A 19,247-nucleotide genomic window follows, 5' to 3' on the forward strand; every position below is an offset into this window, starting at 1 on the left:
CATTTAATCAACTACCAAACTCACACATTTTGTATTTTGTCTGTTTGTTTGCTTTGTTCTGTTAGAAATGTAATATAATCGACTGGTTGCCCTGACACGATCAATAAACAATTCTCAAATGCCATTCGTTCAGGTTTTGAACTTCATTTCCCAGCAGCATCAGCTGCCTTGGGCAGTGATGAGGAATGCCGGGAAATGAAGTCCAAAAAAAAAAACAACCTAGCGGCTGATCAACAGATTCCTCTCGACAGCGAGATGACGTTTGGGTTTCGAAGGCCACGAGCCAGGGGATGTGAGAGAGGCGAGAGAGGCTCCTCCTCCTGCTCAGCCCTGGCGCATGCGCGAGGGGGTGACGGCGGCGCGAGGGGCGGGTGACGCAGGGTGGGCGGGGCCTCCAACGGCCGTTCCCTGAGGCGCCTGGGCCCCGGTCCGCAGAGCCACGGCGGAGGGGCCGGGATGGCATCGCCCCCGCCGCCGCCGCCTGCTGCTCCGCCTAGTCCTCCTACTCCGGGCGGTGGCGGGGCGGGGGCCGGAGCAGGACCGCAAGAGGAAGAGGAGCACGAAGTGGTTCGAGTGCGGGTTAAGGTGAGCCCAGTCGAGGGGGAGCGGAGGTGAAGAGTCGGGGGCGGGGCTAGGCCCCTCGGTGGAGCCAGGGGGTTTGTGTAGCTCTGTGTGTCACCAAGGGCTTTGGGTCTAAGGAGGGGGGGTGATGTCACAGAGGGGCTGCGCTGACGTCAGAAGCGCCTGGCAACCTCTGTATTGCTGAAGGGAGAGGAAGGCCACATCACACAGACACCCAGAGATTATTCAATTATGCCTCAGGAAGTGCATCTACACAAGGCATGAGGAAACTTCGGCCCTCCGGGTGTTTTGGACTCCAACTCCCACAATTCCTAACAGCCGGTAGGCTGTTAGGAATTGTGGGAGTTGGTGTCCAAAACACCCGGAGAGCCGAAGTTTGCCCTTGCCTGACCCACACTATACTTGCATTGTTATGGTTCACTGCAATGGAATCCTGGGAATTGTAGCATGGCAGGGTCTTTAGAATAGAATTAACTTTATTGCCATTGTGCATCGTACAACGAAATTCAATGCCTTCCCCAATCACATTCCGTATGTACAATTACCAGACAAGAACACTCATTGTTCCACACTCTAATCGCTATTGCACAATGCATAAACCCGTAGTTCTCAGCCTTTGGCTCCCCAGGTGTTTTGGCCTACAACTCCCAGAAATCCCAGTCAGTTTACCAGCTGTTAGGCTTTCTGGGAGTTGAAGGCCAAAACATCTGGGGACATGCAGGAACATCCAGGTTCAAATTGTCCCTCTAGATCAGTGGTTTTCAACCTGTGAGTCCCCAGGTGTTTTGGCCTTCAACTCCCAGAAATCCTAACAGCTGGTAAACTGGCTGGGAGTTATGGGCCAAAACACCACTGCTGTAAGGCCACATCAATATAAAACCATAACGTTCAATATAATTACAGTTCTGGGATAAAAAAAATAACTACTTCTCAGCCTATTTTGCCCTTTTTTTCATCATCCTATACCATCTGCCAGATGGTAATGGTTCTTTTACAGGGTGGGATGGATCCTTAAAAAATATTCTGAGTATTCTTAAAGCAGTGGGAATTATAAAGTTATTTATTTATTTATTTATAGGATTTATATACCGCCTTTCCCACCCCTGGGGGGACTCAAAGCGGTTTACACATAAAACATAGCAAGATTCAATGCCTTACAATGGGCACCGATATGATGCCAATACAAACAATAGTAAAACCACAATTAAACATAAATTACAATTAAAGCAATACATCAACAAGCATTAAAACAATAAAACAGTCTCGTCACTTGAATCACCGTTCCAGTCAATGTCCCTCTAAAATGCTACTACATACATCTATTGTCCGAAGGCCTGGTCCCAGAACCATGATTTTTTCCCTAAAAGCCAGGAGGGAGGGAGCGGATCTTACCTCATTTGTTCCAAAGATGGGAGAGGGCTATCAATAATTCTCTGGATAATAGGGGTAACCCTCTGGAGTGAATTCCTATCTGCCCCTGTGCAGTTGGCAAACCATAAAACGTAAAAGGTTTCCCCTGATATTAAGTCAAATTGTGTCCAACTGTGGGGGTTGTGCTCATCTCAGTTTCTAAGCCGAAGAGCTGGCGTTGTCTGTAGATGCCTCCATGTCTGTAGATGTGGCTGACATGACTGCATGGAGCATTGTTACCTTTCAGCAGAAGCAGTACCTATTGATCTACTCACATTTGCATGTTTTTGAACTGATAGGTTGGCAGAAGCTAGGGCTAACAGCAGGAGCTTACCCCACTCCCTGGATTCAAACCGCCAATCTTTCGTTCAGCAAGTTCAGCAGCTCAGCGGTTTAACCCGTAGCTCCACCAGAGGACCAAACCATACACAAAGGCAATAGGTTAGAACACTCTTCTATAGCACAGCAGTAGAAAGGTCACCAGCAGTTTTTTATTCAATTGTTGGTTTCGTAAAAGTCTCAGATTTCTGCTGGGCCCTCTTAATAAATGCCACAGCATGAACACCCCAGGTCAGGTCCTCCTTAACAATAGCATCCAGGAACTTAAAACTGGCCACCCACTCCAATTGATCTCCATTTATAACCAAAGGCTGAATTTCTGATCGATTTCTTCTGTAATCTACTGTAAGCTCCTTTATAGCCTTCTCTGCCAACGAGTGCTGGTGCCTCACCAAACTACAACTCCGAAGGTTGAGACAGTTAAAGTGATGTCAAGCAGCAACCATAGGAAGGAAATGACTTGATGGGACACAATTACTGCAATTCGTTCTTGTTGAATTAAGGCTCTGGGTGGGGGACATAGGCTCTCCTGTCCTAGGAATATAAACATTTTTGGCCTCATTAGGATTTGAATTGTTCATATTCAGTAGTAATGAGAACCCATCTTGTGTTTGATGGGAAACTGTGAAGTGATCCTTGTTTCTGTAAGAGCTGGGTGAATGACCATGGATTTTTGGGCCGGAGGTTTAGCACAGCTGGTAAATTATCAGCAATTATAAGATCTATCAACCAAAAGATTGCAAGTTCAAAGCCCCGGGTTGGCGTGAGTGCCAACTGTCAGCCCTAGCTCATTGTTTACCTAAGCAATTTGAAAACAGCTTTAGCTGTGATTGGAGAAATTAAGTACCGCTTAAAAAAAAGCGGGGGAGGTGTTTTAGGACGCCATAAAGAAGGAAGATCAGAGAATGCTGGGTGACCAAAAGGAAGGAGGAAGTCCTGACAGCTCTTCATCATAGAGGATGGAGCAACAGCACCCCCTGGACTCAAGCCCAATCTTCCACGGCACCTCCTGTTCTGTCTGTCTGTGTATTGTCTATACAAAGTGGCATTGAATGCTTGCCATGTATGTGTACTATGATCCACCCTGAGTCCCCTTCGGGGTGAGAAGGGTGGAATATAAATAAAGTGTTGTTGTTGTTGTTGTTGTTATTGTTATTTATTGGGGTGTTGGGTATACAAGCTGGAATTGTACTCAGTTCTACATGATACATTATCACTTATTATATTTAAAGTACCTCTGTTTCTGAGCTTTTCCATGTTGTATTGATAGGAGTCATTCTGTTACAAAGAGAAAATATAACATATATATTAATTCACAGGAGGCTGAACTGTGAGTTTAAATATGCCTTGAAAAGGTGTTTCATAGACCACTGGTTTATACATGAGGAGAGCACTTTGCTAAGCCATAGGAGATGGAAGTGGTGAGTGGGATTACAATGAGTAGTGTTCCTTAAAGAGCTGGTGTAGAGATTTTACATGTTGCACTATGACTCTCTAACAGAGTTTGTGTCCTCACTTGGCCTTGGAAACCCACTGGATGACTTTGGGCAAGCCATTTTGACTCCACCTCAGAGGAAGAAAAAGGCAACCCTCCTGAGCAAATCTTGTCAAGAAGATCCCCTGATACATTCACCTTAATGCTGCCATAAGTTGAAGTTGATATCAGAATGTTTTGGTGGCTTTGCAGTTAGCTAGGAAAAGTACCTAATCAAGCTTTAGTTCACCAAAGTGTCTTTGCTTCAGAAAGCAAAACATGTATCTTCCAATAAGGATAGTTTCAGTTCTAGAAACAAGACTATATAATTTGTCAGCTATTATGGACTCATTCCCTTTTTTCTATATTAAGAAATGCAACTTGGTTGACTTGGCTCTTTCCCTTTGTAATTAAGATTGATGAGCACAGTGCCCATTCTGGAGAGTGTTGACAGCATAGCCTGTTCCTCACAGGACAGGGTGTGTCCAAATACGATGGATGTAATTTGGGAGAATGGACAGAATTTTGAAATGGGGTGTCCTGGAATCCTGATTCTTTTCTTCATCCCATAATCAAAACAGATACTTATCCTTGAAAAGTTTCTCATCCCAGTTGCTTTAACAGGCAATAATATCCTAAAGCAGGGGTTCCCTTACTAAGTCCCACGGACTGGATGCAACCTCCAAGGTCATCCCCCCCACCATCACCCTAAACTTTAGACTTAAGGTCACTCAAAGTCTGAAATGACTTGAAAGCACACAACAGCAAAAGAATCCTAGTTACCTTGACTATCTCATCAGCCAAAAGCAGGTTTGCATTTCCCCATGAAATACTGGTAAGTTTATGTTAAGTTTACCGTGGTGGTGCAGGTCAGCAGTTTGAATCTGCAGACAGGGTAAGCTCCCATTGTTAGCACTAGCTCCTGGCAACTTAGCAGTTTGAAAACATGCAAATGTGAGTAGATCCATCAGTACCACTTCAGCAGGGAGGTAACAGCATTCCATGCAGTCCTGCTGGCCACATGACCTTGGAGGCATCTATGGACAATGCCGGCTCTTCAGCATAGAAATGGAGATGAGCACCACCCTCCAGGAGCTGGCAAAAATCACCTCTTGGGCATTCCTTCCTTAAGAACCCCATGAATTTATGGGGCCACCATAAGTCAACAGGTGTCTTGAAGGCAAATACCTGCATGATGCATCTAGTGACCTCTTTACCCTACAGCTATAGTTAGGTAAATTTTGCAGAATTTCCATGGGCAGTGCGACTAGGATTTGGCTTTGCTGTACTCAAGTATTACTCCTGCAATTTGATCTAAAACAGTTTATGATTATGTTCATCTGCATTTTGGTAAGGCTTTTCCCCCCCCTAATAAAACATGCTTAGTGCTACAGCCAGCCAATGCATTTCCTTGAAAGTATGTCTGTTGTCATTATTAGGTTTCCCATCATGATAAGATAGTGCTGATAGTTTGGGAACTGGTCACTTGTGCTTTATGTTAATGCCTATGATAATATGTTGGCTGTTATTATTTTGTTCCTCCTCATAGTGTATCTTGGGAGAAGGGGAGACAATAGCAAACTCTTAACTTAGGATAACTTCATTGATATAAATGGAATTGTTTCTTTTTATTTCTGATTATGCATGCCCTTATTAAGTATTAATGCAATTGTATTTGATTTAAAGAGATACTACACCACAGCAATAGCCGACAGGACTATTGGTTCTTTCATTCTTCCTAAGTTAAATAAAAGACAGCAAATTTTCTTTAACTGTGTGAAATCAATTTTTGGAGGCACGATCAATTGTTTAGTATGTAAACAGTAGTTTTCAAATCCATTTCTCCACCATTTCTTTCCATTGGCCACATTATCTAGATTTCTGAACAACTAGAGTTTGAGCAGAACTGCTATAAAGCATTTGACATGTAACTTTTCTATATATATATAGATAGATAGATAGATAGATAGATAGTAATTAAAGGCAACTCTGAGAATGTGTAGCTTTTGAAGTACAGGCAGTCCCCGAGTTACAAACATTCGACTTACAAATGACTCATAGTTAAGAACAGGGCTGAGATAATAGGAAGCAAGAAAAATCTACCCCTTAGAAGGGAAATTATCATGAGTTATTATGGGGAAAAGGTATCTGAACTGAAGCCTTTTCTCCAATATTTGTTTCCTTAACAAGCCAAATTTTTCAAAATCCAGTTATCACAGGGGCTGAAAGTAAGGTGAAATCCTCTGAACGGGGGCACAGACAGCAAAACAAACACCGCAGGGATGTTAGCCTTTCCCTATTCTATCTAAAGCTATATATTGCTGGAGTTACACTTAAAAATGTACCTGTTCTGTCTTACAAACAAATTCAACTTAAGAACAAAACTGCAGAACATGTCTTGTTCATAACTTGGGGGCTGCCTGTACTGTCAGAGTACGGCATTCATCAGCATTAACCAACCTAACTAGTTGTAATGTTGTAGTGACAGTCACAGTGCACCTGGAGAATTACAAATTCCCTATCCTTGATTTTAAGGATGGTTTTTGCTAAAGGCAGAGTCATCCTTTGAAGGTGTTATCTACTATGGTAGAAAAACAGTTGAAGGAATGTTGCAGGTGCTGCCGTCTAACGATTAGTTGCTATTCTTCTAATATGACAATAAAGACACAATTTTTAGAAAAGGGTTTTGTGCCTGTTCAGCCTAGGAAGTATGTGGTTAGGGGACTGTTCGGATGGGGTTCTGTTCTCACTCTGCTTACTCTCTGTGATTTTTACAGAAATGCGAAGGCTTCCTGCAGCCCGAATTCCGTACTTTTGCTGTGGATCCACAGATCACCTCGCTGGACGTGTTGCAGCACATCCTTATCAGGGCCTTTGACCTCAATGGGTGAGTCCTGGGGTGATAATGAACTGGATAAGAGAAGTTGGAAACTGACAGACGTGACTTTGAGTGCCCAGGCTTTTTTTCTGATGGCTGAAAGCAAACTTCACAGCAGGTCAGTAAGGCTGGAACACAGAGTCAGTTATCCTATCTTAACATCTGAACATGGAATAAGAACTCATAGCACATAACCTCTCATGTAATATAGCTGCCTTTCTTTATAGGCGGCGTAGAGCTGTCAGCCTGAGCATTGCTTCTACAGATTTGGTTTTGCTTGAGAAGCAGCATGCTTATTTCATGTACAATTTGGGGTGACAAAGTATTTGTCTTCTACTTACACACAAGCCACAGGAATTCACTTGCTATATGTGCTGAAACAAGTTTGTGTTCAGGATGTGTAAGTGCAAAAACATAGTTTCTTATAGCTAAAGAATTACCTTGTAGTTTCTCGGCCAACAAAGGGGGCTGTCTTAGGACAATAGAATAGGGAGAGTTAAAGGCAGGAAAAGAAAATCCCATTATAGACTTTCTGTGTGAACATAAGACTTGCTTCTTTTAATTCTAAGAGAAATTGCACTAGTTAGTTATCTTTTTTGTGTCCATTCCTGCTCGGAGTCCTCCATTCTGCTCCCAAACCTATTCTAGAGCATTTCCAAATCTTCTGGTGCAGGTCTTCAGGTTCACAATGTTTCATCAGAGGGAGGAGTCCTCTCACCACTGTTCTCCTGGTTCAGTGTGACAGAAGCAGTTTCATGGGTTGAATGAGCCCACCCATAATGCAAACATGTCTCTTTCTGTCTACCTCAGGAAGAAGAATTTTGCCATCAGCTATCTGGGCCGAGATAAGCAGGGACAAGATATATACCTACCGCTGATGTCCGACTGGGATCTGAGCATAGCCTTTGCTGGAGCCTCCAAGCCTTACTTACAACTCAAGATAGACATTAAGCCTTCGGAGGACAGTGAGTAATCTGTAGTTTAAGCAAAAGCTAAATTCTGCGATATGTCTACATCCTGTAAACTGTACTTTTATATGTTTTTTCTGATGTTCCATAATTCTCCTGCTACATGGAAAAAATAAATAGAGGTGTTTTTAACCTGAAATTATTTTACAGCAGTACAATTCTCCATACTGATTACCCAAACTTGTGTTACAAGTTTGTCCTAAAGCAGACCTGCACAACATGCGGCCCGTGGATGCCTTTGGTGTGCCCCACCAAGCACCTCTCCCTCCCCACACACTTGAGACTCTCCCCTATAGTTGAAAGGGTGAAGAAAAAAACACCGTGTACACTCTGCCACTGTGCAAGAGTCCCATCCCCCCCACTCGCCCCGCCCTAGTTAGCAGCCTCCCTGCTCACTCTGCCCTGTTGCTGTGCTCCCTGCACACTTCATCCCCAAGAGGGAGAAAAGAAATGGAGGAATGAAAAAGAGGTAGGGAAGGAAGGAGGGAGGGAGAAAAGGAAGAACGAGAGGAAGAAAGAAATAAAGGGAAGGAGAAAAGGAGAGAGAAATGGAGAAATAATGATAAGAAAGGAGGAAAAAGAGAGAGGGAGGAAATAAAGAGAAAGAGAGAAGTAGGGAAAAGAAAAGGAATGAGGAAAGGGAGAAAGAAAGGTAGGAAACAGAGAGAACCAAAGTAAGAAAAGAGAAAGAAAGAAAGAAAGGCAAGAAAAAGAGGGAAGGAATTCAGAAAGCATGGTTTAGTGGTTTGAACCTCAGACTATCGCTCTGAAACCACTCGGTTATTTTAGAGGAGTCACACTATATTTCAGCTTAAGATGAAAACAAAGGCCAGTCCCCTCTGAATATATCTTGACAAGAAAACGCTGATAGGGTTGCCCTAAGTCTGAAACAACTTGAAAGCACACAACAACAACAACAACAGCACTAATTAGTAATTAATTATACCTTATTTGGAAAGTGAGGTGCTAAAAACATATTTGTGGCTTCAAGAGGCTTAGCCCATCAAATTTAAGCCCTTTACTCCTAAGAAGTTGTGCAGGGCTGTCTTAAAGGAACCAAATCCTGTCCAATCTTGGAAGTTAAGAAGGGTCAGCATTTAGTGATGCTTGGATGGGAGACCACCAGTGAATACCAGGTGCTGTGGGCTATATTTCAAAGGAAGGTGTGTTCCTTCCCTAAGAGAACCCTATGAATTCATGTGATCACCATACGTTAACAGGCAATTTGAAGCTCATACTGTGGGCCCTTTGTATCTCTTGTGGTTTGATGCTAGGACCACATAATACCAAAAGCCATAGATACTCAAATTCCTTATACATAATGGCAAATCAAGGTTTGCTTTCTCGACTTTAAAAAATATTTTCAAACTATGGATGGTGGAATCCGTAGCTGCAGAATGTGAGGATACTGATACCAACAGTACACATTAACAACATAAATCTCTGAAGTCCTAATCAGAGATTCGGTTTTTTAAAGCTATCAGCAGAGGATAGCTTTAAAAAAATGAATGGGATGCATGGAAAATACACTCTCAGTTCCTTTCTTCAATTCTAGAACTGTTTTTTCCAAGTCTCCAATAGTACAGTAACTATTATAATCGGGTGACTCACTTTTTCCCATTTTGAAAGCACCAACCAGCCAAAGTCTCCATAAGAAAAAGAATAATATGGACAAAGAAAAGGAATTCCTTGCCTGCATTGGCAGCAACAGGGGTCACAAGAGGATTTGTTAGTCATACATAGGAAAATAAAAAATGGAAAGACTGGAATTGAGATTACTGGTGCTTCTCTTGGTGCCAAATTATTTTTTTAAAACAAGGAATGGGCAAGAAAGGATATAAAGGCTTGATTTCTATCTTTATTTCCTTTCAGTTATCACTTATGAAGGTGTGGTGGGGTGTGATCCTGTGAAAGCAAGAATTTTGGGGGGGCGGGGGGTTGAGGGAAATGTTAGATGCTTGGGTTGAGAAATTGGCTCACGTTGCCATGTTTCCCTGCTAGGCCCCCTGCTAGAAGATTGGGACATCATCAGCCCCAAGGATGTAATCAGTACTGACCTGCTGCTGGTGGAAAAGCGGTCTCTGGCAGCAGCTGCCCTGCCTTTTACTCAGTCCATCATCTCTCAGGTAGGCTTCAAGGGATTAATTCATTCTCCTACCTTAGACTTTCTTGACGTGGTACTACAGAAACAAAAATCTAGTAAATACCTAACCCCTTGGATAGAACAGAGTATTGGAGGGACACCATTAAGTCTGGCTGTTATTATCTTCCAAACCAATGATTAAGATCCCATTTCTCTTTGGTTCATCCTTTTACATTCAGAAGTATTGCTCTGCTTTCTAAGCTATTGTTGGAAACCCCTTTGAGTTCCCTCAGTGGGAGAAAAACAGTATATAAATGTAGTAAGTAAATAAATCAATTATTGATAGTGGCAGCAGTCTTGAAGCTATAGTGAGACACGATGACAAAATGTTGACCTCTTTGAGGATGGGTGCCTGGTGTCTTACCTTCTTTCTTTTAATTGGCCAAGTACAGGTTGCTTTCTGACCTTGTCCCTCCCATTGTCTCTTGCTAGGTGGGCAGGACATTGTCCAAGGTCCAACAAGCTCTCAGCTGGTCCTATGGTGAGGATGTGAAGCCTTTCAAGCCCCCACTGAGTGATTCAGAATTCCACACCTTTCTGAACCATGAAGGGCAGCTGACTAGGCCTGCAGAACTACGTCTCCGGATCTTCCATGGGGGCGTGGAGCCTTCACTTCGTAAGGTGAGAGTGGGAGCCTTAAAGCTGGTGTTGTGTCTGAAGTGGCTGATGGGGGACATGATGGGCAGGAACAGGCCTTTGCCCCTATCTTCCTTCATCTCTTCATTCCACTTTGATATTAAGGTTGCTTGATGGCCTCCTCCCAGTTAGTTCTCTGAAATCTCCTGCTCTGAGCAGCAGGGATTCCTCCTCCAGCCTGTTAGTCTTGATGGAGGAACCGCTTGCCAAAACTGAGTCTGTCCTGTCTCCTGCAGGTGGTGTGGCGATACTTGCTCAATGTCTACCCTGATGGTTTGACTGGTCAAGAGCGCATGGATTATATGAAGCGGAAGACACGGGAGTATGAGCAGCTGAAGGGGGAGTGGGAAGCCCGGGCCAGCCCTGAGGACCTAGATTTCATACGTAGCAATGTGCTGAAGGATGTCCTGCGCACAGATCGCACCCATCCCTATTATGCCGGTTCTGATGATAATCCCCACCTGACAGCCCTGCATGACCTGCTAACCACCTATGCTGTGACACACCCACAGATCTCCTATTGTCAGGGCATGAGTGACATTGCCTCCCCCATCCTGGCTGTCATGGACAATGAGGCCCACACCTTCATCTGCTTCTGTGGCATCATGAAGCGGCTGGAGGGCAACTTCCAAGTGGACGGGGAAGTCATGTCTGTCAAGTTCTCCCACCTCAAGCTTCTCCTCCGTCACTCTGACCCCGAGTTTTACTCCTACCTCCTCTCCCGTGGGGCGGATGACCTCTTCTTCTGCTACCGCTGGCTGCTGTTGGAGCTCAAGCGGGAGTTTGCCTTTGAGGACGCCTTGCGCATGCTGGAAATCACCTGGAGTTCCTTTCCTCCTGATCCCCCTGAGAAGGAAGTGGAGCTGCTGGGCCTGCCAGCCAGGCCTGGAGACAGCACCCAACCTGTCCGAAGGAGACACATGTTACGTCCCACCTGCAGCTTTGAGGCGGCTGGGGATCGTCCCTGCGCAGAGCCAGTTCCTGAGGAGAAGACATTAGTGAAGCAGTCCAGCTTTGGGGAATTCAAATATTACAGCACTCGGAACGAGGACAGCTCAGAGGATGACACTTCGCCCAGGTCTCAGCGCTCAGTGGATGAGGATGAGGACTGCGGCACTGAGCATGACCCCTTGATCCAGACAATGAATGTGGCCAAATCCTTCTCTGCTCCATCTCTTCGGGCTGTGACACCCCCCTCTCGAGACTTGGCCTCCTCCTCAACCATTGGCAATGAAGAAGGCCAGTCAGGGGAGAAGAAGGGGGATTCCGTGGTTCATACCCCTTTGTCTCCCTCCCGTGTACCAGTTGCCCCTGGGGCCCCAACTTCTCCGGCTGCAGTCAGCCTTCCGCCTCCCCAGGAGTTTGGCAAGGGCAACCCCTTTGTACTCTTCCTGTGTCTTGCCATCCTCCTGGAGCACCGAGACCATATCATCAAGAACAACATGGACTACAATGAGTTGGCCATGCATTTTGATCGCTTAGTCCGTCGGCACAACCTGAACAAGATCCTTCACCGCGCTAAGGCCCTCTTTGCCAATTACCTGCAGTCTGAAGTCTGGGACTCTGAGGAGGGTGATGAGGCGGCAGCTGAATCTCCGGCCACATCATGACTCTCCTTTCCATTTCTTTTGATGCGTGGGGACCGGTTCCCTGCTGCCACTGTGGTGAAAGCATTGACACGGAAGGGTGATTGGCTGATAAATGACTGAGTTTGGTCTGCATTGGTCTAATGCACACAATATACCATTTGTGTCCAATGTACTCTGTTTTTAAACTATCTCTGTGCAAATACCTTGGCACAGATGTCCCATCTGTTTTCTGTGCCTCCTAACCTTCCAAGTGCTGATGATCTTCCTGGGAAGATCTGTCTTGGAGAAGCCAGGTTCTGCCCTTTGGTAGTCTCCTCTCCTATGCATTTCTCTCTCTGTCTATCCATCTGCTTTACGTTGAGAGTACTCCTAGAAGAGCCTTCACTGACCAGTGCCTTTCAGCAGTGTTGGACTTAGCTGCCATCCTAGGGATGATGGGAGTTGTTTTCAACACATCTGGAGGGCTCCTGGTTGAGGAAGGCTGCCATAAGATGTTGGTTGCTAAGTAACCAAGATTGAAGCTTGACCCATTGGGAACCTGGAGTCTTTTGTTCTAGGTGGGTTTGCTGAAGGCATTTTTTAATCCTGAATCTTGACGTAACTTAATTTCCTGCATAGAGTGACATTTTGGGCTTGGCAGGAGCCAAGTGCTTTATGCCCTTTCTCAAAAAGTTGCCTTTTATGCTGAGTTATTCAAGTGTTATGACCTAAGTTTTTTAAAAGCACTTTATTTTCTGTATTTATTGGTGTTATTTTTTTATACTTTGCCTTTCTGTTTCTGCCTCAAGTCATTTTTAAAGAATTTGGTTGAAGCTTTGTGGAGAAAATCACTGGGTGTCTTTAAAAGCTATTTGGCTACATCCCAATGACTAGATATTAAGCCAAGTAGTTCTTCTGTTAAATTGGGCCATGTTGGGATCTTTTACAAATGAACTACTCAAGAGGGTTGGTGAGGAGTATTGTTGCCTTAGTGCCCTTGTAGATCAGCGTCTGGGTAAGTGAACTGTTTGTGTCTGGCTTCCTTCTAATTGATGATCCTTCTCTCAGCTTAGATGCGCCTTTAAAAAAATCCTACTGAAGAACCATTCCCTGGCCAAGAGAATGCCCTTCCTTTAGTGGGCCTCCTTCTTTAAATGCAGGTGCTTGATCTGCTTGCCATGTCCTAACAATGGCATCCCTATGAATTATTAGTTTACAGGGCAAGATCATGTTGGAGAGTGTAGCAAGAATTTTTATGTAGGCAGAGGGAATACAAGTCCTGTCCAGAGTTATAATCTGATGTCTAGTAGTTGCATATGAAGATAATGTGTGAAGGCAACCAATTGACAAAAGGGGAGGGGAAATCATTTTAATATCTTGAATCTCCATTTGTCTGTTTCTGAATTATATTGGGAGGCAAGCCATGTGTTGACCCACTATTGAATGAAGTAGCTTGATGGCTGAAGAAGGTCGCTGTCCATTTTTGCTGTGGGGCAAAGGCTATGAGAGGCACTGCACAGGAGCAGAAAATAAAGATGTGAGGAATTCTGCTAAAAAATGAAGTAAGCAGTTTAACTGCTACTTTTTGTATTAGAAATTGCACTCCTCGGGTAGCTTGTTATTCTTATTCTAGTAGCTAGATCAGCAAAGCAGAAAACAGGAATTTCCTGACATTGCCTGGCCATCACTATTCTGATTGGTAACATCATATCTTTGTTTGAATTCCACTGTTGGTGTTTGGGCCCCATTTAAAATTAAGCGTTTCCCAGATTCGGTGGTAGGCAGTTTTGAGATAGTGGGAAAAGGTGTTCTCTTCTCCCCAGTTTCATTTAGAAAGTGCCAGTCGTGTTCATTCTGCCTCTTCCTTTCCTCAGGCCTTTGCTCATAGTTGGCATAAAATCCAACTATGGAAGAAAAAATCTTAGAAAAGTATATGCTTTCAAGTGTTTGAGTTTCAGCTGCCCAGTCACATCTTTTCCAGTAGACAGTGTTTCCCAAACTCCAGTCTTCCAGATATTTTGGACCTCAGTTCCCAGAATTGTTGGCCAAGAAAGACAAGAGTTTGGAAATCACTACACTAAACCTATGTTTTTGTTGACATTGCTTTGTATTATTATTCTCTTCTGATCAGAGGGACTTCATTGGAAGCTTCCTATCAGAAGCATAATCTTGTGGGAACAGCTTCCTGTGTTGAGATACTCTTGTCTGAAAATGTACATCTCAGGGAGACACCAGCCTCAGTCTGCGTAAGAGGGGTCAAACACAAAGAGTTAGAAACACCTTTGGAATAAAAGTGTTCTTCCAGTAGCCATCTATGATGGATTTGAAGGAACAGGCAACTGTAGATTGTGTAAAATGAAATGAGAAATGACCACCAGAAGGAGCTCTAGCTTAGCTTATACTGAACTTAGTAGTTAGAGCACAAGAGGTTTGTAGGATCCTCTGCTCTTTTTCTCTGACTAATGGTGGGAGAATTGGGACTCATTCTGACAAAAAAGAGATATAGAAATAGAGCCAAGGGTGAGGAATAGCTGTTTCTTTAGGGGTAGTTGATTCATATTGGTAGGGTTGTCGTCATGTGGCCTGCAAATGACAGTTATTGTTTAAGAGCTCTGAAGCTAGAGGGTGTTTCCACCAAAGAGGCATGTTGCTGAAAAAAATGCTTTGTGAGTTAGGTGTCTTGTACAGAGTGGGCAGCAGTGGCTCATGTCTTCCAGAGTATCATGGACTTGGACATACTAGCTAATTGTTGGGGAAATTTTTGGCTTTCTACAACAGCTATAAACCCTTACAATTTGCCGTGGTGCTTGGAGATTCTTAGTGATGTAGGCTAGAACATTTATGGGACCAATAGTCCCTACCCTCATCCCCATTTTTGCTTAATTAACTTCTTGACACAAGATGAGGCAATAATAGGAAAGGATCCGGGTCTCGTGACTGATTATTCCTATGGAGAATTTTCACCACTATCTCCTCATATTTGTATCCCAAAATGAGCTAGGTCCATTTTGCAGTATATTTTGTTCTACTTTCCCCTTAAGCTTTCTTATGTTGAAGCTACTTACCCCTGTCAAAGAGGCTAAACAAAGGTATGCTTGTACATTGGTTTTAGCAGTGCTACGACTTCAAACATTCTCAAATCCTTCATTGCATTAACCTGTATTGTTTAGAATTACAACCTTTGCTTGTATAGCATTGGGCAAAGTGGTTTTCTTCATCTAGGAGAGAATGTTTCCCAAAGGAATGTTTCTCAATTTTTGGCCTCCAGAAGAACCCTGTGTTGTGCTTGACTCCAAAATGTAGAACTAAAATATGAATTTACCTCTTTTTCCAAAAATGTCCACTTCTAATTTTTTTTCTGGTTTTGGAACATGGAATTGGGTGGGGGTCCTCTGATAGTGAAATTGACAAAACCCACCACTCCCAGGAGCCCTTCCGGAGATAAAAGATGCACTTGGGTGACCCTGATGTAGTCCACAAAGATTATAAATCCTCCCTGAGAATCATCATGCTTCAGCCTTAGATCACATTGGCATAGTATTGACATCCATATGATGTATGTAACACAAGCTTGTAATAGTGAAGAAATGCATGGTCTGCAGTCAAGAAAACAGAGGAGAACTTGGATGGACAAATCTTTTAAAACCTTCAACTCCGAATCCCACAATGTTGGATGGGACATTTTAGGAGTTGTATTTTTAAAAGGTGGATTTTCCCAAGTTTGGGATACAAACAACTTATGGTAACTTGGAATGACCCAAGCAAAAAAGAGATGGTAACTGATGGTGGAATTTAAACCAGTTTAGTGCCCCTTTTATGTCTATCCTTGGGGACAGAAGACAAACCTAGGGCTCAGTGCTCTCAGCACATGCAAGGGCCAAGCTGGGTAAGTGGATGAACTATTTCAGCAGATCTGAGTAATTAGCCTTTTGTGACCCACTGATACTTGGCAGGTTTGATGTATTACTAGCTATATAGATTGCATACAGGTGTTGATCTATGTATCTCTATAGCTGGAGATCATGTTCCACCACAGGATATCTCTCCTGTCTGCCACGAAGGAAAAAACATGGCATAAGGAATAAAACCTTAATGTCTTTAAAATGAATTTCTATTTTGTCACCTTCCTCTAGCCTCACTGAACGTTGTGGAAGTCTGGGAAACCCTCTCAGTGGCCAAAGGTTGTAGCTTTGCTTAAAAGGCCCAAGGCAACCTTGTTAATTTTGCAGCCCTCCCTTGTAGATGAAGGGCTAGTACTGCTGTTCTCAGGCCTAATGTTCTCCCTTTCTGCTTTATGCAGTTGAGATTACTTACATGGTTGTCTGGTTAGAAAAATAACCACTGGAACAACATCTATTACATGCGTGTCTATCTTTTAACAATAAGCTAATTCCAGGTCTTAGGAAGGGTGGATCACAGACTCCCCTTGGTGGCTTGCTTCCTGCATGAAGCTATGAAAGTTGTTGTGTCTTAGCCAAGTTCCCTTGGATATTTGTCTACCTTCTTGACAAAATCAGGATAGATTTTTTTGTACACAGTTTTTGTTTGTTTGTTTGATAACAGGCTGGACTTAGATTGCTCCCTTTCCTACGTACTCGGAAAGCATCCCTTAAGATTAAATTAGGGTTTGCTTCCAAGTCAGATGCTTTGGCAATAGCTTTGACAGAAGGATGGTGAATCTCATACTGGGCAGTGGAGGAGACAAGCTGTGGAGTTGGCATTATGGATAGGGTTGAAAGATGCCTGGAAAATACTTGCCTTGGGAGCATTAGGTGAAATCTGTTTGTGTTTGCCTGTATCACTCTTATCTGCCCTCCCTATTAGCCACCATTAGAACCAAATCATTCCTGTCTCATGTATGTGCCTCAGGCAGAGGAATCTGAACAAATTATGGTTGCCCCCAGGATACTGCTATAAATCAGGAAGATCTGTGGCACAAATACCGGTAAAGAGATGAGAGCCTTGATTTTTGTACAATGTCTTTTGGATTTAGTGGGTTAGATGCAAAAGAACATCTTGGTAGATGTTCACAAGCAAACTGGTGGTCATAATATATAGATAATGCAAATGACTGTTTCCCTGCTTCTGGGTATCTTGTCAGTGGCCCACTTGCTACAGGCAGGTCTCATCTTACAAATTTAGCTGTTCTTCCTCCAACCAGATTCCAGCTTTCATTGTGCCCCACTACTACCATTGTAGTTCTGAGGCCTACACTACATCTGGTGTTAAATGCTTAGCATCAGCCTACATCACCATAGCTTTACTACGTGCTGTGAGGTCGGCTCCATTTTCTGTGATTCCATTTTTAGCCCTCCAGCCAGATTCCGTTACATTCTCTCCTTACAATCAGATGTTTTAAGTTATCCAAACTTGTTGCTCTATGATCTATTTATAAGTACATATGTTTACTTTGCCTTGGTATTTTTTTTCCTGCTGCTTATTTATTTTTACAACACTTTTTTGGGAGTGGGGGGTTGTGATGCTTTATGTTTCAAGCCAGAACTTGCGGACAGCAGAAAAATTTTCAAAGGAAGGTTGTGTTAACTTTAGCAATGGGTCATGCCAGAATCATAATGTATTTACATTTGTCTGATTTTCTGTCCTGTAGCATTATTGGCTTTGGCTACCCATGAACACTGTATGACAGATGAGATTTCTTGAACAATTGAGACAAAAGAAACACTTTTGTGGAAATAAGGCATCAAGTAATGCCATGGCCATCTCAGTGATGGGAGAAGTGACCTTCCAGATGTTGCATTGCATTTCCTGTGCTTTCTCAATATTGGCTATTCTAGGACTTTAAATCTAGCATCATCAAAGGCTACTTGATTTCCACCCATTAAGACTTACAGAACTGGAAAACATCCGACTCATAGTATGCACTGGACAGACTTGCTGTCCAACCTTTATTGGGGTGAAAAGACCACCAGTTGGTTTCCTGTGTTTCATTCATGTCAGTGCACCAAGCACTAGAGAAACCTTCCATTACATTGGATTGTGTTTCTCATCCATTGGAGGGATTTTCTGGCCTAGGGATCCAAATTTATTGGATTTGCTTTGTTTATAGCCCTGGGTTTTAAAAACATAGTTGGTTAATTTCTGTTCATTTGCTGAGAATATGAAAATTATGGCCTGTTTTGGTTTTTCATTGAAAATCCAGACTACTTTTTTTTTTTGTAAACCTTGGAATTGAGTTAGGATCATATTCCTGGGACAAGATGTCTTCATTCTTTGTCCTGGGTTTCAGTGGGTCACAGGTGAATGGCCATAGGCTGGACCAAAATGGTAATAAAGGAACTAGCAATTCAGGATTTGGGAAGCCTTGGAGCTCAATCTCTCTCATTGGACATGGCATCTGGTTTGCAATGTTGCAGGTTTGAAGGTCCTTCTCCATTTGAACAGTGATGGCTCCTGTGTGTATGTAACCTCTTTCTGGTTTGACTCTGTCTTAATGTATTATTCAATTGACATGGCCTTTTTTCTTCCAGGCCTCAGGCACTTTTGTCTGTTTTTGTTTTTAAGGTAATATAGTAAAGGAATGAAAGTCTAAATAAAGCGGTGCTGCTTGTTGACTTGACTCAGCTGATCAAATGGCATGGTGTGTTATTAATGGGCTTTATTAGGCCAAACCAATATAGATATAATGATCCCCGGTATGGAAGACAGCACAGACATTTCCTGCACTCAAACATGCCATTAGTTTCTAACTTTCATTGGACCTAGCCAGCATGACCAGTGGATAGCAGTCATGGGAATGCTAGACTCACATCTGGGCATCTTTAGAGCAGGTTTGAGACCCTTGTAGCCTTCTAGAACTTGCTAGCGTATAACTCCCAACATTCCCTGCTATTGGCTATGCTGGCTAGGGCTGATGATAATTGCAATCAAATATTCCGAAGGCATGATTCCTTTGCACTAGAGGTTCACACACAACCATAGCAAATATGCAACTATTTTAGCTAAAAGTCTGACCTAAACCAGTATGCACAGAAAATGACACATCCAGGTTTATAATGGGGGATATGCTGTTTGTCTGGGCCTTAGTTGTTTATGGTGCTCCTAAGGCAGGATTGGTACCAGGGGAGGGAGTGCCATTGCCTTCCTCTGAAGTTGAGGGTATGTGGCCTGCTCCAAAGCCACTGAGTAACCTTACACAGACAAGGAGGGATTTGAACTCTGTTCTCCCCAAGTCCTAGTACAACACTCAAGCCATTACATATTCTTGATCTACATGGCAAATGCTCTGATC

General features: G+C 43.4%; 1 protein-coding gene across 1 annotated transcript; it reads left to right on the forward strand.

Annotated features, from left to right (window-relative positions):
• The first annotated feature begins 369 nt into the window (after positions 1-369).
• Positions 370-18,575, forward strand: TBC1D25 (TBC1 domain family member 25). Its single transcript, XM_060762731.2, has 6 exons — positions 370-585; positions 6,583-6,692; positions 7,494-7,648; positions 9,653-9,777; positions 10,227-10,415; positions 10,667-18,575. Exons 1-6 carry the CDS (start codon positions 457-459, stop codon positions 12,038-12,040), a joined length of 2,082 nt encoding a protein of 693 aa, XP_060618714.1. The 5' UTR covers positions 370-456; the 3' UTR covers positions 12,041-18,575.
• The last annotated feature ends 672 nt before the right edge of the window (positions 18,576-19,247 follow it).

The sequence above is a fragment of the Anolis sagrei genome, chromosome 2 (genome assembly GCF_037176765.1).
Source record: "Anolis sagrei isolate rAnoSag1 chromosome 2, rAnoSag1.mat, whole genome shotgun sequence".
Taxonomy (NCBI): Eukaryota; Metazoa; Chordata; class Lepidosauria; order Squamata; family Dactyloidae; genus Anolis; species Anolis sagrei.